This window comes from Neopsephotus bourkii, unplaced genomic scaffold, assembly GCF_033783945.1.
Source record: "Neopsephotus bourkii isolate Nb327-2 ecotype Australia unplaced genomic scaffold, CSIRO-AGI_Nbou_v1 NB_284, whole genome shotgun sequence".
In the NCBI taxonomy this organism is placed as follows: domain Eukaryota; kingdom Metazoa; phylum Chordata; class Aves; order Psittaciformes; family Psittacidae; genus Neopsephotus; species Neopsephotus bourkii.
In genome coordinates this window covers 2,080,840-2,100,533 of record NW_026900793.1, presented here as the reverse complement: position 1 = coordinate 2,100,533, position 19,694 = coordinate 2,080,840, and the positions used below count along the sequence as shown (strand labels likewise).

The window sequence follows — 19,694 nt, the reverse complement described above, 5'->3', positions numbered from 1 at the left end:
GTGCCATGGGCCCTGGGGGTCCTTGTCACAAATCAGGATTGCTGGGGGGGGGCCAGACTGTGTCTGACTTCCTGCCGTGCTCTAGGCTTCAGCCTACAAGCACAGCAGTTGGCAGTGGGGAAACTGAGGCACAGGGTGGTGCCCCAGAGCACCCCTGGCCCCTTCCCATCCCTGTGGGTCCTTGTGTCATCGCCTGTCCCATTCTTGTCCCTGAGTCAGGAGCTCTCTGGGACAGCTGGGATGCCAGCACACAACGGACACAGCATGGCGGGATCCTGCGCAGCCCAATGGCTCCAGAGAAGGTTTGGACAAGTGGTGGAGACCTGGAACACTTAATCCAGCTTCTGCCCCTGTCTTCAAATTGTCCAAAGCCTTCTGCCCCAGCTTGGTCCTTGGGCCAATGACGAGTGCCTGGGGGCTGTGAGGAGTTCAGGTAGGCAGTGAGGTGATGCTGGAGCTTGGGAAGACCACCAGGGCTTTGGAGAACAGGGGGCCGGGGCGGGGGGTGTCTGTGTCAGGCGGCGGGGGAACAGCCCCAGGGACACCAGGTGGTGGCTGTAGAGCAGGACGAAAGCTGGGACCCCCTCCTGCTGGGCTGGGACGGGGCTGGGGAAGTAGGAGCTGAGCTGTGCCGTGCCGTGCCGGGTCCTGCCTGCTCTGGCCGGGTCCTGCCTCTGCCCAGCCTGGATCTGGCCACTCCTTGCCTGCGTCTGGCTGAGTTCTGTCTGTGCCCTGGCTCCGGCTGCTCATCCTTTGCCTGAGCCACCCCTGCTTTGCCTGTACCCCGCCTTCTCTGGCCGTGTCCTACCTGTGCCCTGCCTGGGTCCGTCCATGTCCTCCCCGGCTTTGCCCAAGCCCCGCCAGCCTCCGGCGTTGCCGGTGCCTTGCGCGGCGGTGCCGGGAGCGGGCGGGGAACAGGCGGAACTGCCCCGGGGTGCCGGTACCCGCCGGGCCGGGGCGGGGGCCGGGGCCGGGGCCGGGCCGGGAGGAGGGCGGAGCGGCTCCGCTCAGCTGGGGCTGGCGGAGTGTCAGAGGCGGCGGCGGGAGGCGGCGGTAGCCGCAGCTCTGTGGCAGCCTCTGCACCGGTCACCGGCTCCGGCTCCCGGCACCGACTCTCGGCACAGCCCTTGGAGCCCAGGTAAGGGCTGCGCTCCCACCCTGCCGCTCCCTTGGCCCCGGGAAGCGTCGTGCCCCGTCATCCCCAAAGCCCCGGTGCCCTGGGCGACCGGCGAACCCCCGCAGCCGTGCTGACCGCGACCCGGCGTGTCTCGGCGGCCAGTGCGGGTGCCCGGGCTCGGCTTCCCTCCCGCAGCCCTGGGAGCCCCGCTTCGGGCACTGGCACCGGCTGGGCCGAGGGTGCGGGCGGGGAGCACCGAGGCCGGTCCCCATGGCTCTCCAATGCCCGGAGCAAGACGCCGGACCGCGGGGATCCGGGAGGAGAGCTCAGCCCGTCTCCATCCTCCCGCCCCGGTGCCCCAGCAGCGCCGAACCCCCGAGGGACCCAGCTGTGCCCCCGGCCCCGGGCAGGGTCTGCCCGCCCTCGCCGGGGAGGGAAGCGGGTTGACTGCCCTGCGCTGCCGCTGCCCCTCGGGTCTCTCCTCTGGCGGATCCAGGCTGGGGAGAGCAGCGTCTTGCTGGGAGCAGCCGGACCCCCGGAAGGTTTGGGATGGGGTTTGGGGTGGGTGGGCTGAAGACAAGACCGGTGGGGCGCTGCAGTGGGGCGCTGCAGTGGGGCAGGTCCCCCTCACCTCCTCTCACCTCCCTGACTCCCCGCACTCCCACCAGAGCAGCCGAATGGCCACAGCGGTGGTGGCCACTGGGACAGACGCCCCAGGGAAGGCTGTTTGACCCACGGGGCTCGCAGGCCGTGGGGCAGAAGGGAGGAGTAGGGGTCCTGGCAGAGCTTGGTGGTAGTGGGGCTTCCGGGGGCCCCCAGTGGAGGTGGTGATGGCAGCTCGTGAAGCCGGGCTCACCTAGCACCCTGCCAGCACTCTCATCGTGCCCCATGCCACCCCTAAGAGTGCTGGTGTCAGAGGGTCAGGTCTCCTGGCAGGTGTAGGTAGGGGGCATGGAGGAGCATCGGCCCCTTTCTCACCCATCCTACTCACCAGCGCTTTCTGGAGGGGAGGCTGCCAGCAGTGGGCAGGAGCCTTCCCGCCACACCACGGCCTTCGGGCTGGAATCCGCTGTGCCCTGCCTGGTGTTTCACTTTTCCAGATGTTCTCCAGATGTTGCATCCTCCCATGGCCAACCCAGCTGAGCAGCTCTGGGCATGGCTGCAACCCTTCACTTCAGGGCTCACTGCAGGGTGGGTGATGCTTTGCCCTTTTGGGAGAGCTTTACCTGAAGGTGCCTTTTGTCTGGTGGCTGCTGCCAGCTGCCCCAGAAGAGCTGGACCCCAAGGAGCTGGGCTCCCGGTGCTGCTGCCACCCTGTGCTGCCTGATGTGTTCCATCAATAATCCATATGCCTCCAGGCTCTTTCCTGCTTGAGGAAGCCTGGGTCCCTCAAAGGCATTGACTGACAGAAATAAGAAAGAGACCCTTCTGTGGTCTCTTTCCTGAACTTCAATTTGGGGGTCAGGTAGAGATGCCCTGAGCTGGCTGGGGGCTCACTGCAGGCAGGCAGCACCCAGGGCAGGTGCTTTGGGTCATGTAGCAGGAGGAGGTCTGTGTGCACCTCCCCACCCACCCTGCTATGCTCCATGTCCAAAGTCTGTCCACATGCATGCCCAGGGCATCACCACCAGCTCCAGCTTGTGGAAGGCTTGCTGAAGGGCTCCTCCAGCCAGGCATTGCCTGTCCAGGAGCACCACAAGGCCATCGAGGGCTGTCCTGCTCCTGCTTATGGAGAGCAGCCTTGGTCCTAGCTGCAGGGAGGTACAGGGGGGTGGCACCCTCCAGCATCACCCCATCTCCCACCCGTGTGTTCCCATGAGCACCCTCCTACGCCAGGCTGCAGGTGAGCCCCAGGACCTGCTGTGGCACTGGCCCTTCTCCGTGCTGAAGCAGCCTGAGCTTTCTGGGCTGTCAGGGGGTATCCTTCTCCCATGGCTCCCGGAACATCAGCTCTGTGGGATTCCAGCAGGCAGCTTTGAATGGGAAACAAACCTCTCTCGTGGCTTGGGAAAAGACAACTGCTCTCCAAGGGGCTGCATCTCCTGCCAAAACAAGGCCTGCCTGCTGCAAGAGCCTTTGATTCCCCCGCGCCTCCGTGCTTTCTGCAGAGGGAGTCAGCAAACCTGGCTCTTACTTTTACTGAAATCTCTGAATTTAGTACACGGAGAAGGAAGGGGCGGTGGTGAGAGAACAGGCTCTAAGGCACCACGGCTGCTGGAGCCCACCCCGCGCATCACTGCGGGAGGACAAAGCCAGCAGCATGTCCCTGCTCTGGCCCCGGTGCCATGGCCAGCACCGAGGTCAGTGCCAAGGCAGTGGGCTCCAGGAGTGTGGAATGGGCATTAAAATACAGTGGTGGCTGGGTGCTGGGGACACAGTGGGCTCATGGCCAGTTGCTTTTGGCTGGAGGTTGGGAGCTGTTGGCACCCCTCAGGATGCTGCATGGCTCAGCTTGGAGCTGGCCCTGCCCTTGGTGATATCCCTGCCACGGGTGACCACCCTGGCTACTTACCTGTCTCTGCGCTGTAGGGGCCAGCAATCTGCCCCCTGGCAGGCTGCTCAGCCCGGTGCTGCCACAGGAATGAGCTCTGTGCATCCCCTGCCCACGCCAGTGCATCCCAAGGAGTGCTGTAAGGACGAGTCCCTGCGCCTCTGCTTGTCGCCTGGGGTTTGTGCCGCTTGAGGGTGTCCTGGGTTACTGCTCAGCTCACCCTTCTGTGGGGGGACCCTTCCTAAGGAAAACCTGAGACAGGATTCCAACCCGGATACAGGGTTGGGGCGCATGGACAAGCTCAAGCCCTTGCACGTGCAGCCCTGGCATCGTCCCTGGGCACAGTCCCAGTCCCATCTCGCAGCCTAAAGACCCAGCGCTTTCTTCTTTACTTTCCCAGGTGCTGAGGCTGTGCTGGGGGGAGGACACCCCCCGCTGCCACCACGCCACACTGTCCCCACCGCCCGATGCCTGGGGACAGCCTGCCCTTGCCTTGACAGCTGGCAGCCGGTGACAAGGGGTGGAGAGCCGGTTCCAACACACCCCATGGCAGTCCCCTTGGGCGCCTGGCTGTGGCTGATGCACCTGGCCACCTGCCTGGCTGCGGGGCATGGCACGGCTGGCAAGAAGGAGATCAGCATGGATGGGGACCTGGTGATCGGGGGCCTCTTCCCCGTCCATGAGAAGGGAGTGGGGAGTGAAGACTGTGGCAAGATCAATGAGCACCGGGGCATCCAGCGCCTGGAGGCCATGCTCTTTGCCCTGGATGAGATCAACAAGGACAGGAGCATCCTGCCCGGGGTGAAGCTGGGTGCCCACATCCTCGACACCTGCTCTAAGGACACCTATGCCCTTGAGCAGTCCCTCGACTTCGTCCGCGCCTCCCTCACCAAGGTGGATGGCTCTGAGCACATCTGTCCCGATGGCTCCTATGCTGTTCATGATGACGTGCCCACTGCCATCACCGGCGTTATTGGCGGCTCCTACAGTGACGTTTCCATTCAGGTACCCTGGGCAAGAGGGGCTCAGATGGGGCTGGGGGGCTGGTGGGAATGGCAGCGGGTGGGTTAGAACCCTGGTAGCAGTGCAGTGATGACACTGCCAGTGTGGCACAGGGACGCTCTTGCATCCCTCACAGTGATGTTGTGCCCCTTTCTGCAGTGGGGAAGGAATGGCAGCCTGGCACCTGAGAGGGGCATTTCTCTGCTACTACGGGGAACCTGCAGCCTTGACGGTGGGCAGGATCCCCTTGGGAGCTGTGGGGATCCCCTTGGGAGCTGTGGGAAGCCCCCCATCCACTATAAGCCATGGGAGCTAAGCCGGTGGATCTGTTCCATACAGGGACAGGGCTTTATTCCCCTCGCGGGGTTATGGCAGCAGGTGCAGCTCCTGAGCCCAGGACAATCTCAATGCTCAGGTTCACGCAGTCCCTTGGTGCCACCATGCTGCTGCTTCCCTCGCCGCTGCCAGTGGGTGGCTGTCCCTGGGGTCTGTTATGGTGCAGAAGGAGGGTTCGGCTCATCATCAGTCCTGTGTGTCCTGTCCTGTGTGGAATGAGTGGAGGTCTGAGTGCAAGGATATGCCCTGGCATGGCAGTGACACTCCTGATGTCAGAATGGTGCCAGGGACACTGTGGTGGGGGTGTGGGAACACTGATCCTGGCAGGCAGAGCTGCCGAGAGGGAAGGGCACTGTTCCCTCTGCCCCCCAACCCAGCCCTGCAAGGTGCAGGCAGCTGTGAGGGGCACCGCTTCTGAAAGGCTCAGCCTATGGCTATGGCTATAGGGCCAGGGCAGAGGGCCACCATCCGCCTGTCCCCACAGGAACAGGCACCCTGGGGGGGGTGCAGCTCAGTACCCAAGACTGCAACTCTGCAGACCCAGGGGCTTTGGCAGGGAAAAGAGCATCCTCTGAGGATGCAGGCAGCCAGCGGAGCCAGCCGAGTCCTTGGGGCTGCTGCTGGGCCATGTGCTTGCTAGGATTTAACAAGTCTCCAGTGCATGTCGCGCCATACCTGCTGGTCCCCAGGGTCCCCACGTCCTCCTGGCCATAGGGCAAAGGAAGCTGGGGCCAGGTGATGGATGCAGCATGCTGGTCCAGTCCGTGTGGGTGCACGTCCCTTCCCTTGATGGAGGACTTGGTGTGCGCCCATGGCTGAGGGCACCATCCTGACCGTGGGCAGGCAGGTGGTGGCATGGGCAGCCCATAGCCAGCCAGGGAGGGTGAGCAGTGCTGGGGTGGCACAGTGGGCTGACAGGTCCCATTGTGCAGCGAGACCAGGCAGCAGCCTTGCTGCGCTCGGGGGCCTTCTTGCCATTAGGGGACTTCTGTCATGGAGAGCATTTGTCCATGTTAGTTCAGCCACATCTATCTCCTTGGGAGCAGTGAGATGTGGGCAGGCTCACTGGCCCTGCTGTATGCCCAAGCCCCTTCCTTGCTGCTCTAAGAGGCTGGGTTTTTAACAGCCTCATTGCAGGGCTCTTTTCCCCTTTGAAGCTAATAAGGACTTTTGCTAAGCAGATGGGAAGTGTCAGTCCTGCTTGGGCCCCCAAGGCAAGGTGTGCAGGCACTGATCCTCAGGCCCAGCTCTTCAGTGCCCCTGGCTCCCAGAGCCCAGAGCCCTTTCCCCCCATGCTGTGGGCCAGCCAGGCTCCACAGCTTTCTCCTTGCCCATGAGGCTCTCGCACAGGTTGCCTGTGGGAGAGTTTCTCCCTTCACAGCACTGCACCTCAGAGGAGGGTGCATGAAATAGGAAAACAAATAGAAATAAGCATGTGTGAGGGCTCAGGCATGCCTGTGAATGTGCGTTCATCCATCTGTCTGCCAGCCAGCATCTTCCAGGTGTGGGGAGGCTGCTCATCCGCCCCATGGTGGTACTCGGGAGCACCATGCACCGTTTGGTGTTGGGCAGGGGTCTCTCTGGTGAGAATGCCCCTCGCTGGCCCGTGTTTTGAGGCACTCACCTCTCCTCCTCCATGCAGGTGGCCAACCTGCTGCGGCTCTTTCAGATCCCGCAGATCAGCTATGCCTCCACCAGCGCCAAGCTCAGTGACAAGTCCCGCTATGACTACTTTGCCCGCACTGTCCCACCAGACTTCTACCAAGCCAAAGCCATGGCAGAGATCCTCCGCTTTTTCAACTGGACCTATGTGTCCACCGTGGCCTCAGAGGGTGACTATGGGGAGACAGGGATCGAGGCCTTTGAGCAAGAAGCCCGCATGCGCAACATCTGCATTGCCACCTCGGAGAAGGTGGGGCGCTCCATGAACAAGAAGACCTACGACAGCGTGGTGCGAGCTCTGCAGCAGAAGCCCAATGCCCGGGTGGTTGTGCTGTTCACCCGAAGCGAAGATGCCCGGGAGCTGCTGGCAGCTGCCCAGAGAGCCAACGTGTCCTTCATGTGGGTGGCCAGTGATGGATGGGGGGCCCTGGAGAGTGTGGTGGCTGGGAGCGAAGAAGTGGCAGAGGGAGCCATCACCATCGAGCTGGCAGCCTACCCCATTAAGGAGTTTGCTGCCTATTTCCGCAACCTTAACCCCTACAATAACAGCCGAAATCCCTGGTTTCGGGAGTTTTGGGAGCAGAAGTTCAAGTGCAGCTTCCACACACAGGACTGTAGCTGGTACTCCCTCAAGACGGGCAAGTTTGAGCCAGAGTCCAAGATCACATTTGTGGTCAATGCAGTCTACGCCATGGCTCACTCTCTCCACAACATGCACCAGGCACTGTGCCCCAACGCCACCAAGCTCTGCGATGCCATGAAGCCTGTCAATGGCAAGAGGTTCTACAAGGACTTTATGCTCAATGTTAATTTTGATGGTGAGTCCAGAGACGGAGATGGGGTTTGGCTGCCTAATTGGAAAGGGGCAGGTTGTGGGGCAAGGAAGAGACCTAAATTTGACCCAAGGCCCTCCAAGTCCTCCAGCCTTCCCCAACCTGGGGACCTCTGTGCTGCGGGCTGTGATTGTCCCAGGATGACAACAGCCCACTGTCTATGGTGGGAGGCAACCCAGGCCTTCTGTCCCTGTTGCAGAGAAGCTGGTGACCAAATCCATCATGCTTTAGCTAGGTGGGATCAGTCCCACAGGAGACCCTCTGAGAATATGGGTCCTTCGAGACTTCACTTGCAAGCATTGTGATTATTCACATTTCGGGGATTAAACTGGAGGGATACCCTTGATTAGGATCCCACACAGTTTGGAATGAATTAGAAGAGTGTCCTCTGTGGCTTGGGTTGAGTCCAGCTACTCTGGTGTCACTGACAGGCCCAGAGACTGAAAATCCCCGCATTGCCCCTGCAGATCTGACTGAGGCTGCTGAGCTGTTAGATACATGAGGAGGCTGTTCTCCACCTTTGCTTTCTTTCCCCTAACATGTGCATGGGCAGCAAGTATGAGAGTGAAGGCAGGGAACAGGTTTGGCATTTGCCTGTGGCCATGGTGGCATGTGACCCTTTGAAGGAGCCCTTCCTCCAGGCCAGGAGCAAGCCCTGTCCTGCCCCATGACAGTGACCATCTCCCCTTCTCCTCCCTCTAGCTCCCTTCAGGCCAGCAGACACCAAGAGCGTTGTTCGATTTGATCGCTACGGCGATGGGATCGGGCGCTACAACATCTTCAACTATCAGCACATGGATGGGCGGTATCGGTACCAGAAGGTGGGCTACTGGGCTGAGGGGCTTATCCTCAACACCAGCCTCATCCCATGGGCTGAGGCCTCCATCCCTGTCTCCCAGTGCAGCGACCCCTGCAAGAAGAATGAGATAAAGAGCATGCAGCCTGGAGACATATGCTGCTGGATCTGCATCCCCTGCCAGCCCTATGAGTACTTGCTGGACGAGTTCACCTGCATGGACTGCGGTCTTGGTTACTGGCCCAATGAGACCCTGAATGGCTGCTATGAGTTGCCCCAAGAGTACATCCGCTGGAAAGATGCCTGGGCCATAGGTCCCGTCACTATCTCTTGCCTGGGTTTTATCTCCACACTCTTTGTTTTTGGAGTCTTCATGAAGAACAATGACACCCCCATCGTGAAGGCCTCTGGCCGGGAGCTCTGCTACATTCTCTTGACCGGGGTCCTCATGTGCTATAGCATGACCTTCATCTTCATTGCAAAGCCCTCCACTGAGGTGTGCACACTCCGGCGCCTGGGGCTGGGCACGTCCTTTGCTGTCTGCTATTCAGCCCTCTTGACCAAGACAAATCGCATTGCTAGGATCTTCAGTGGGGTGAAGGAGGGGGTCCAGCGTCCCCGGTTCATAAGCCCCACATCACAGGTAGTCATCTGCATGGCCCTCATCTCTTGCCAGCTGATCATTGTCATCATCTGGCTGCTGGTGGAAACCCCTGGCACCGGCAAGGAGACAGAGCCTGACAAGAGGTACATCGTCACCCTCAAGTGCAACAACCGTGACTCCAACATGCTCATTTCACTCACCTACAATGTCCTCTTGATTGTCCTCTGCACGGTCTATGCCTTCAAGACACGGAAATGCCCTGAAAACTTCAATGAGGCCAAATTTATCGGGTTCACCATGTACACGACCTGCATCATCTGGCTGGCCTTCCTGCCCATCTTCTATGTGACCTCCAGCGACTATCGTGTAAGAGCCTGCGTTTTAGGGGGCTTTAATAGGGCTTGCTCTGAGTGGTCACGGCCACTTGGGCCCCATGGGGTTTGTGACTAGAGATTGCATGGGCCTGGAGAAGGGTCTTAAACTCCAGGCTTGGTGATGGTCACCTCTGCACGGGGGAGTTTGGGACCAGGTGAAGTATGGCTGAAGGGGCAATGAGTCCTGGGGAGAAGGCACCAACCCCTCCTTGACAGACTGTTTGCTAGGGTGAGGAAGGAAAATGGACCTGAGACCTCCAGAGACCCCTGACCTGACCACAGAAGAGTGAGTTCCATCCTCCAGCCTTGCAACATGAAGGCATGAGAATGCCCCTGGCCCATACTGATACTCCCCCAAACAGGGCATGAAAGCCAGCCTCAGGGCCAGCACGGTGCCAGGGACAGGGGAGCACACGGCACACCCTGCAGCACCTCAACCCACCTGCCAAGGCAGGATGTGCTTGCCAGGCCTGGAGGACTTGGTGGGGGCAGCTGCAGTTGGGGGCTTCCCGAGAGGACCTGCGCTCCTCAGTGGGAGCGGGCACTGGGGTGGTGGTGCTGGGCTCTGGCCCTGACCACTGCCCCAAAGCAGCCTGTTGGCAGGGCAGACGGTGCTGCTCAGGGTTGCAGGGGCAGCATGTCCCCATCAGGGCAGTGCCCATCCTCTGCTGTGGGTCCACCCTGATGGAGGGACCTGGGGTGGGGTGGGATTGTCCCTGTGGGGTGCAGGCAGCAGCCCCTAACTGGTGGGGCTGGCTGGTCTACAGTGAAGGCTTCATCCTGCCCCTGGGCAGAGGGCTGGTGGCAGGAGCACCTGATGCCCACCCCTGTCTCCAGGTCCAGACCACCACGATGTGCATCTCAGTGAGCCTCAGCGGCACTGTGGTCCTCGGCTGCCTCTTCACCCCCAAGCTTCACATCATACTCTTCCAGCCGCAGAAGAATGTGGCCAGCCACCGTGTGGGCACTGCTCGGTTCAGCGTGGCAGCCGCCAGCTCCAGCCAGTCCCATGGTGAGCATGGTGGGGTTGGGGAAGGGCTGGGTGGCAGCACCCCCATCCTGGAGGGGGCAGGAGCACCCCAGCACGAGCCCCTGAAGGAAAGTGGGGTGCAGGGTAGGTTGTGGCTGAAAATGGGAGTGTGAAGGATGCTGCGCTCCCTATAGACTGTCCCAGTCTCTCACCTCTCATGCATGCAAGCCCCAAGACTGCAGCACGTCCTGCCAGGGGGGATACTGTGCCCAGGGGCCTGTCATTGCCCTGAGGGGACATGGCCACCCCAAATACTCTCCATCCCAGCCCTGAGGGATGCAGCTCCCCAAGCACCCATCTCCCACCGGAGTGGGATGCCCTGAGGGTGGGTTGCTGCTGCCAGACCCCAAACTGCCCCTAACTGATTCCTTCATTGCCAGGCTCTGCCTCGCAGTATGTGCCCACAGTGTGCAACGGCCGTGAGGTGGTGGACTCCACAACGTCATCCTTGTGAAGGACAGGGGGACCAGGCCATGGTGCGGCCACCCTGCACCCGGCTCCCTCCTCAAGGACAGCAGTGCCTGTAACACAGCACAGACTGCTCAGGTGCCAGAGGCAGGCAGGAGGCTCAGCCCCTGCCCCAGCACAAGCTACGCATTCCACATGTTGGGTCATGGTACGTGTCACCCTTCCCTTGCACTTGAACCACATGATGTGTTCCCTGCGCTAAGCCGTGGTGAACATCCCCAGTCCCCTGCACTGAGCCATGGTGAACATACCAAGTCCTTGAACTGAGCCATGATGTATGTGCCCCTGCCACTTGCACTGACACACGGTGCATATCCCTCCAAGTTACCTGCACTGAGCCATTGTGCACCCCTACATCCCTGCACTGAGCCATGGTGAGTGTCCCCCACATCCCTTGCACTGAGCTGTCGGGCACATCCCTGTATCTGCACCAAACTGTGGTGCCAGCCCTGCTCCACATCCCTTGCACTGAGCCATAGCGCACAACCCAACTGTCTGTCCAAGCCCTATTGCAAGTCCCACTCCTCTCGGGCTGCACTTCTTGCTCCGTCCACTGCAAGCCCTGTGCTGGCATACACTGCTCTCACCCTATCACCCACCCTGCTTTCCTGCTGCAGGTCCTTTCTGTTATCCAGCCATGCCCCATGCCACCCTTGCCCCGGCACTTTGCACAGCTTCACCTTTTCCGCCTCGTTTTTGGCCCCAGGAAAGCTGCTGAGCGCTGCTGGCCTGGGCCCAAGCTCCCTCTGTCCCTCCCCTCACTGTGTGGGGTGCTGCTCCCCACCTTCCTGGGAGAAAGGGCAGGAGTAGGGACGAACGCCCACTGCCCCTTGTCCCCCCAAAAGCCACAGGGGGGGCTGGCAGCGGCTGAAGGCAAGTAATGGGACCCAGATATTTGAGCCCGAACAAGTTTTTAAGAGTAGATTTATTCTGTGAACAAGAGTGTGACTTTTCTTTTTGTAATTTATGTAAATAAAGTGGTTTTGTTGTTTAGGTTTTTTTTAATGGACTCTTCCAGAGCTCAGGTATGACTGAACCTGAGGGAAGGGGATAGACCCTCGCCGAGGGCAGAGCCACGGCACACCATGGGGAGCAGCAGGGTAAGGGGCTATGCGACAGCCCTCTCTGACAGGCTGCTGTTCCAAGGTGGTTGCATGAAGAACACAGGGCGCAGCTCCAGGGACAGCAGTTTAAGGACCTGGCTCCAGCCATGCTAAGAGCTGTCAGGGCCTTCCAGGCTGGGAACTGTGGCCCTCTGTTTCAGTGGGATGATGCAGACGCTGTTTTTAGCTCCTTTGATTCTCCACCACCGGCCGAGCCTACAGAGGAAAGAGATGGTGGTAACCCCAGCCAAGCACTGCAGCAGGTGGGGCTGCACCCCTGGGTAGTGCTGGGCAGGGGAGACAGTACCGGTGCTCCTGCCCGATGCCGGCCACCAGGAAGTCACCAGCTGCGGAGAACTTGAGGCTGTTGACAAAACCCACCTGGAGGGAACAAGGCAGGTGAAGGGCTCCCACAGCCTCCTCCTGCCACCCAGGGAGGGGAACCCCCACGAGAAGACAGCACTCCCCCCCAGCATCCCCAACCTCCCCATCCATACTAAGGGGATGTCCCAGAGAGGCTCCAGCTTCCGAAATCCCTCACTGCACTTCCAGAGCTTCACGCTGGTGCTGTGGGACCCTGGGGCAGAGAGAGGAGACTGTCAGGCAACCCAGCTGGGCACAGGAGCAGGACGTCTCCACACGTACACTCCCCAAGCCCCTGTTCCAACGCAGCCGCCACACACCTGTAGCCAGGAGGTCACTGTTGCGCAGGGCAGCCACCGCTGAGATCCAGTACGGCTGCTGCAGGCCCTGGGCATCCTGCATGCCGTGCGCCTGCCGGGCCAGTGCCAGTGGCTTCTTCTTTGTCACCCCCCACAGAGCGACGGACCTGCCAGGAGGGCAGAGTGAGGGTGCTGAGTGGGGCACGTCCTGCCCCGTCCCCCAGGCACCATCCTGGGCCTGTGCTCACCCATCATCAGCTCCCGACACCATGTGCTCCTCATTGATGAGCTGGATGCAGTCGATGGAGCCCCTTTGAACAGAAGAGGCAACTGCTATCAGTTAGGAACATGTTTGGGATAGTATTTAGGAGACAGGGGCTCACTGGGGCATCAGCATTCCCAGTCTGATGCTGCCTGCCCACAGGCCCTGCTCCTGCCCGACCTACTGGTGCCCACAAAACACGAGCTGCGACTCCTCAGGGATTTTCCAGAGCCTCACGGTGCCGTCCCGTCCCCCTGCCGTCACACAGCACTCCCGACTCAGACTGTCCAGCCCCGTGATGACATCCTGGTGCCCAAACCTGGGGAAGGAGATTGCAAAGAGCTGCTGGGAGCATGGCCCTTTGCAGCCTTGCCTCTCCTGGCGCCGCTGGTGCATCCCATGGCAGCAGGGTCAGTGGGGTTCCAAGCCAGGTCTTACAGCGTCTCTACATAAGCGTTTTCCGCCACATTCCAGACCTTTACACAGCGGTCGTGGGAGGCACTGTACAGCTGGTGCGTGCCCTTCCGGAAGGCCAGGCCCTACAGACAGATGGACGGACATGGACCCAGCAATGAGGGGCACCGGGAAGAACACGGCTGCCCGGCCCTGCAGGCAGGGTGGTTGATGCCCCTCACTCACTGAGACAGCGTCCCGGTGCCCAGTGAAGATGTGCAAGCGCTTGCAGGTAGCTGTGTCCCAGATCATGATCAGCTTGTTCCTGTCTCCCGTGGCCTGCCAGACAGCAGAGAATGCCCAACGCCTGCCTCTTGCAGGCCCACAGCCCACCCCAGCCTCCATTCCTTTGCCCATGTGGCTCCCAGGGACCCATTCTTGACTCCAGTGGGGGAAGGGTCTGCTTCTACCCAGCAAAGTACATCCAGGCATAAGACACTTCCCCCCAGGACTGCAGGAGGGATGCACTCTCCACAGCCACTTCTCTGTCCCACACAGCAATGCCAGCCCCCTCTCCCCGTACCAGGTACTTGCCATCTGATGAGATGGCCATGCAGAGGATATGGGACGCGTGGCCCATGTGCTGCTTCTCGGTGCCCTTCTTCCCCCCGGGCACCACGCACAGCTTCTTCCCACTCTCCACCTCCCCTGCGGGTAAGGCATCATCGTCACCCCATGGGAGCCTCTCACAGAGTCCAAAGACATACATGTGCACGTCCACGGAGGGGGCAAGGGCCAAGCCACCTCTGTGGGCACCTATGGCCCTGCTGCTGTGGGAAGAGCCAGTCACAGCCTCAAGAGAACACTTGCATTTGATGAGAGAGCCATCCTTGGAAGCAGAAAAGATGAACCTATCGTCTGGAGAAATAACCACGCAGGTGACAGGCAGCTGGTGTCCCCGCAACACACGGATACTGGCTGGATCCGGAGGCTGCACCTGCAAGGAGAGCAGGATGTAAACTGGGCTGCTCTGGCCCTTCCAGCCCCAGGCACAGTACCCGAGCACGGCACCCTCCCTTCCTCAGGGTGCCAGCAGCTGGCACCCCTGGTGGGAGAAGGGCTCTGGTCCCATAGCCAGCACAGCAACTCGGGGTGCCAGCCATGACCATGACCAAGTGTCCCTCCAAGCCAGCATTTACACTCCGGTAACCCCGTGCTGAGCACTTACATCTTTGGCGACCAGGCGCTGCAGCCGGCCCTTCTGCTCGAGCTGGGGAGTAAGAGGGAGCTCAGCGGAGGCGGCCCCGGCCCCGCAGCCAGCCGCCACCGGGATGGAGGGGCCGCACCCGCCCCCTGCTCACCACGTCCTCCTTCAGCCGCTCGCCGATGAGATCCGCCTGCTGGGTCTCCTCCTCCTCCTCCGCCAGCTCCTCTTCTGCAGCGGACACAGCTCGTAAGGGCCGTGCTCAGCGCCCGGGGCCGCCTCGCCGCAGCACCGACACCGCGCAGGACTCACCGTGCTGGCGGAGCTGCTCCAGGTAAAGCTTGGCCAAGCGCAGCTTCTTCTCCTGCGGCGTCTCCTCCACCTCCTCCTCCGCCTCCACCGCCTCCCGCCGCCGCCGTTCCTGCAACAGGCTGTGGGGATACGCGTGAGAACCGGTACCCCCACCGGCACAACTCACTCCCTCGACGTAGCCCCTACCATTCCGTCTCAGAATCGCTGGACACCTCCTCGTCGACCGGCCGGCCGCCCGCCGCCCGCGGTCTCCCCTCGGCGCCCGTGACCTGCAGGACGCAAAGCGGTGATCAGCAGGAAGGAGACGGGACGGGAGCGCCGCCACCCGCCCGGGCGGTCCCTCCTCGCTCCCCTTTCCCCGCCTGCCCCTCACCGCAGCCCGCGGCCGCCGCCGCCCTGCCGCCCCGCGCGGGGCCTTGGCCCTCCTGCTGCCCGCCGTAGCCGCCATGCTGCCGCCGCACGTGGCACCCCCACGCCGCTGTCGACCCGCGGCCAGGCCACGCCCCCGGCAGCGCCTACTGGCTGCAGGCGTGCAGGAAGGGCGGGGCGGAGCGGCCCCGGCCCCGGCCCCGGCCCCGGCCCGTCCCCTACGGCCGCTGCAGCCCGGCCTCCCCTGCCAGGAGTCCTCCTAACGGCGGCCCGCGGCGTCACTCGGGTAACGACCGCGTTCACCCGCCACGGGCACCGCCCAGTCAGCGCCGAGCCGCTCTCCCGGCGGTAGGCCCCGCCCCTGAGCACTGGCCCCGCCCCTCCGGTGTGCTCCCACGCCCAAGGGCCCGGACCCCGGGAGTACAGCCCGGTTTGCAGAGCCCTGCGAGTGACGCAGAGCGGGCAGTAACGGGCGGTCGCCCGCCGTAGGGCTGGGGGAGGCCAGCGCTGCCTTCTCTGCCGCCGGAACCTGCCCAGCGACAAGCACAGCGCAGCCCACCTACCCCACTCATGGAAGCGGTGCGGCAGGTACAGTACATGGCACAGCCTCTGGTGCCGCCACGGTGTTTTCCCGCGGTAACTGCCATCTTGTGGCCTTGTTCTACCAGTGCATTCATCTGATGGCCGACTGCAAAAACAATACCTTAATACTTTTTACGAGGGCACCGAGGGTTCTGGCGCTGCACACCAGCACCTGTAACATGCTGTCCATCGCAGACAGGGTCTGCAAGGGAGCAGGGTCTCAAGGGCAGCCCTGGCAGCCTGGGGGAGCAGCGCAGCCGTGGCCCTGCTCTTACCAGGAAGGGGCCTCGGGACAGGGAGCTCCCTGTGGCTCACCCCATGGCATACCTTGTCATAGAGCCAAGCCCCGGGGCCCTGGCTGTCCTGCGGAGGCAGCTGGAAGATGCTGCAGAAGCAGGCTTCCAGGAGGCTGTTCTTGTCCTCCAGAAGCAGCTCCGCTCTGCTGCAGGGACATGGAAGAGCTCTTTGGAGGAGGCAGACCCAGGGCTGGAGCCCTGAGCTGATCCCCCTGGTACAGGGGCCAACTCAACCCCTCCTGACCCTGACATTGGCCTCAGGGGTGAAATCCCTGTGCCACCCCTGCCCTGCTGTCTGCCTCCCTCTCAGTCCCAGCTCTGTGGGTGCCCCCGGGACGGGGCCGATGGGGCAGGTACCTCATGGCAGCGATGGTCAGCATGACTTGCTGCCGCACCGTGGTGTCCAGGCGATCAACGGGCTCCTCTTGCAGCAGCACCTGAGGGGCACAACAGCGTGGGTGGGTCAGCACAGGGCAGCTCCTTCATCCAGCAATAGCCTGGGGGGCTGTCAGAGCCCATCCCAGCACCCCCAACCATTAGCAGTGGTCCCAGCCGTGTAGCAGGAAGGGCTGCACCCATCACAGAGCACAGGCTGGCCAAGGGACCTGCAGCCGGGCCATGCAGGTGGCTCTGGAGCATCGCCAAGGATGCAGCCCCAGAGCAGCGCTCGCTCCGCTCCCACTCCCTGCCCCAGGGCTGTGCCGCTGACCCTGCCTCAGCCTGACCGGCCATCCCCTCACCTCGAGGCTCTCCGCCAGCTCAGGCTTTAAGAGCAGCAGCGTGCCCCACAGGAAGGAGTGCTTGCTGCTGGTGGTGCAGATGGTGCAGACGGCATCCAGAAACTTCAGCTTCTGGTCTTCTTGCTGCCAGCTGGGGAGCAAGATGAAGGCTGCTGAGCACGCAGGGATGCCAGGTGCACACCATGCACTCGGCCACTGCTGCAGCAGCACTGACCTGGGGATGCTGGGGTCACCCTGGTTACGGTTGCAGTGGCACACTGCAGGTTACAACCAGGGAACCCAGGAACCCATGGTTTCACCAGGCCCCACCATGGGCCCAGTCTTGGCCTACCAAATCACACGGTAGCACCTCTGCTTACAGGGAAAGGCTGTGAGCGGTGTGGTTGTTTAGCCTGGAGCAGGCTGTAGGCAGAGCTTATTGCAGAATTTTAATAGAGAAAGAGGGCTTGTGAGATATGGAACCTTTTTACCAGGGCCTGCAATGACAGGAGCAATGGTTTTAAACCGAAAGAAGGTGGGTTTAAATTACACATAGGGATGAAATATCTTGCGATGAAGGGGGTGAGACACTGGACTGAGTTGCATACAGAGACAGTGAATGCCTTGTCCGGGGCAGTGCAGGTTGGGGCTTTGAGTAAAGAAGGAATTGAAGGTGGGACTGATCTCTGAGGGTCCCTTTCTGCCATGCCCCCCGATGGCTGTGGCAGAAGGACAGGGCCCACCGTGGACACTGCCGCGGCGAGGGCGGAGGCGCAGTCCCGCACTGCAGCTCCCAGCATGCCCTGCGGCCCTCTGCGCCTGCGCACAGCCCGGAACGTTCCAGGCGGCAGGCGCGGGGTTTCCTGGGTAGAAGACGGCCAGTCACCTCGGCGCCATTTTGTGGCGAGGGAGCGAGGTCCTGCGTCAGTGTTTTGTGAGCGCCGTGGTGGCGTTTGTTGCTGCGCTCAGTGCTAGCGGGTCGCGGGCGGCGGCATGGGCTCGGACAAACGGTGAGAATGGGCATGAGGGCGGAGGGAGGAGTGGATGGAGAGGGAAGAAGGGGCGGGCGGCCCCGCAGAGTGGGCAGTGGTGGGGGTCGTTGCGGTCTGTTCTCCTGAGCTCGGTTCGGTGTGACCCGCAGCGTGAGCAGGACGGAGCGGAGTGGCCGCTACGGCTCTATCGTGGAGAGGGAGGACCGTGATGAGCGAGAGTCCCGGAGCCGGCGCAGGGACTCTGACTGCAAGAGGTCCAGTGGAGAGCGCCGTGGTGACCGCTACGATGACTACCGCGATTACGATAGTCGTGACTACGACAGTCGAGATTATGATAGCCGTGATAGCCGAGACTACGATAGCCGGGACTACGACAGTCGCGACAGCCGGGTCTGCAGGGACTACGACAGTCGCGACAGCCGGGACTGCCGCGACTACGATAGCCGCGATTGCCGGGACTACGACAGCCGAGACTACGATTGCCGGGACTACGACAGCCGGGATTGTCGAGACTACGACAGTCGCGACAGCCGAGACTATGACAGAGACTACGACAGTCGCGATTACGATAGCCCTGAAGTGAGTGGGGCAGGCGAGCCGGGTCGGAGCCTTGGGCGCTGAAGCCGTGGGGTAGCAATGGCCGGCCTGGGGTGGGGAGGGGGCCAGGCGGTGGCTGGTGGGCTCCACCCAGCCCGGGACCCCCGTAAGAGCCCTCCTGGGGCTGGAGGAGTCCGGTGCCTGGGTTGGTATCACGGGAGGGGTTGTTAGGGCACGGGTAGGGGTCTGAGCTTGGTGGCGTGCCTGAGGCTGTCGGGACCAAATCCGAGGAAGGGGGTCGTATGGGGAGCTGGTTTGGTTATGCTTGGTTCTTACTGAATTTCGGGCGCGTGCCGCTAGAAATTGGCGGTGGTTAATTCTGGGTGCTGGGTTCTCAGAGGGAACGGGAGCGCAGGAACAGTGACAAATCGGAAGATGGATACCATTCTGATGGCGACTATGGAGAGCACGACTACAGGAACGACATTAATGACGAGAAAGAAAGCAAAACTATCATGTTACGTGGCCTCCCCATTACGGTTACAGAGAACGATGTAAGTAATCAGAAGGGGCTTTGCTTTTCATGCACCGGCTTTGTGTCAGTAGGGCTGTGGTAGTGGCTGCTGCCATTTTGTGGAAAGCTGCATCATAGTCCCCCCCTCCAGTGTGCTGGTCCTGCCATTTTGAATCCTAACAGGGTTTAAACTGCCTCTGTTAAGTAGCAGAGGTCAAATGAATGTTAACCAGCTGCTTTCGCGTGGAGCAGTCTGAACAGTCTTTTTTCATGCATGCTTGGATGCTTTCCGTAAGAGGGTATTTTAAACTACCTGCTTTTACTGCTTTTATTGGAGGAGAGGCAGGCTTTTTTCTTCTTTCCCCCCCCTATTCTCCACCTCCTTCCCCCGCGGGAGGGGAAAGGAAGGGTCAGAGAGGAGGTACCTGAATATTTCCAGGTCTTTGAGGCCAGAAGTTCTGCCTGGTGGGGTTACAGACAGACACGGAGCTCCTCAGAGAGCAGCTCTGCACAAAGCAGGTTTGTGTGGGTACAGCTGTGGAGTCATAAAATGGCTGCTATGGAGCTGACAGAGCAAGTATACAAATGAGCTTGGTACATGGTTACCTAACTTAAAAAGATGTTGAAGGTGACCAGCATGGAGCCTTCTCTTTTTTATTATTGTTTTTTTCCTCCCTTGCTATATTATTTTGATTTCCAAGGTAGAAACCCACAGCTATTTCTCTAGGAGCAAGGGGGAGTCCTGTAAAAGCTGAGCTGCTCCAGTTTGTTTAGACAAGATTCCACCTCTGGTCTCTGAGATCTTTCTGCATTGATGGCTGACACAGAGAATCCTTTTGCACTATTTCTGCTGTTGATTTTTTTTTTTTCTCTCTTTTTCACATGGCTATTCACGACCCTCCCATTATTTAGTGTTCCTTTTAATCACTGTGTGCTCACCTAATGTTTTTATGGTTGATAAGGTGTTGACTCCTGCATACAAATGAGACAGCCCAGTTAGACGTTACACAGAACATTTCGGAACAGTTTTTGCTTC

General features: G+C 60.9%; 4 protein-coding genes across 6 annotated transcripts in view; 2 read left to right on the top strand and 2 right to left on the bottom strand.

Moving 5' to 3' along the window:
• Positions 1-81: 81 nt before the first annotated feature.
• LOC133208785 (basic proline-rich protein-like) lies at positions 82-2,007 on the bottom strand. Its single transcript, XM_061346901.1, has 4 exons — positions 1,749-2,007; positions 1,253-1,614; positions 809-1,168; positions 82-93 (listed from the first exon to the last, which is right to left on the bottom strand). The coding sequence occupies exons 1-4, from the start codon at positions 2,005-2,007 to the stop codon at positions 82-84; spliced, it is 993 nt and encodes a 330-aa protein (XP_061202885.1).
• Positions 2,008-4,117: 2,110 nt separating this feature from the next.
• On the top strand, positions 4,118-11,714 carry GRM2 (glutamate metabotropic receptor 2). 3 transcript variants are annotated; one of them, XM_061347063.1, is made up of 6 exons: positions 4,118-4,613; positions 6,589-7,426; positions 8,144-8,262; positions 8,341-9,207; positions 10,053-10,227; positions 10,626-11,714. In XM_061347063.1, exons 1-6 carry the CDS (start codon positions 4,155-4,157, stop codon positions 10,697-10,699), a joined length of 2,532 nt encoding a protein of 843 aa, XP_061203047.1. In that variant the 5' UTR covers positions 4,118-4,154; the 3' UTR covers positions 10,700-11,714. The 3 variants fall into 3 exon arrangements, with proteins under 3 accessions (XP_061203047.1, XP_061203046.1, XP_061203048.1); XM_061347062.1 differs by having other exon boundaries at positions 8,144-9,207; XM_061347064.1 differs by lacking the exon at positions 10,626-11,714 and having other exon boundaries at positions 8,144-9,207; positions 10,010-10,146.
• RRP9 (ribosomal RNA processing 9, U3 small nucleolar RNA binding protein) lies at positions 11,621-16,948 on the bottom strand. Its single transcript, XM_061346900.1, has 18 exons — positions 16,936-16,948; positions 16,637-16,785; positions 16,254-16,333; positions 15,737-16,042; positions 15,023-15,547; positions 14,836-14,931; positions 14,650-14,768; positions 14,495-14,568; positions 14,362-14,403; positions 13,717-14,130; positions 13,380-13,472; positions 13,179-13,279; positions 12,925-13,059; positions 12,727-12,789; positions 12,500-12,645; positions 12,314-12,393; positions 12,124-12,197; positions 11,621-12,032 (listed from the first exon to the last, which is right to left on the bottom strand). The coding sequence occupies exons 1-18, from the start codon at positions 16,946-16,948 to the stop codon at positions 11,927-11,929; spliced, it is 2,616 nt and encodes an 871-aa protein (XP_061202884.1). The 3' UTR covers positions 11,621-11,926.
• Positions 16,949-17,464: 516 nt separating this feature from the next.
• Positions 17,465-19,694, top strand: part of RBM5 (RNA binding motif protein 5) — a 14,984-nt gene continuing 12,754 nt past the window's right edge. The window contains exons 1-3 of the mRNA XM_061347060.1: positions 17,465-17,625; positions 17,757-18,186; positions 18,543-18,698. Coding sequence (XP_061203044.1) covers positions 17,609-17,625; positions 17,757-18,186; positions 18,543-18,698 — 603 coding nt within the window. The 5' untranslated portion in view covers positions 17,465-17,608. The remainder of the gene's footprint in view (positions 17,626-17,756; positions 18,187-18,542; positions 18,699-19,694) is intronic.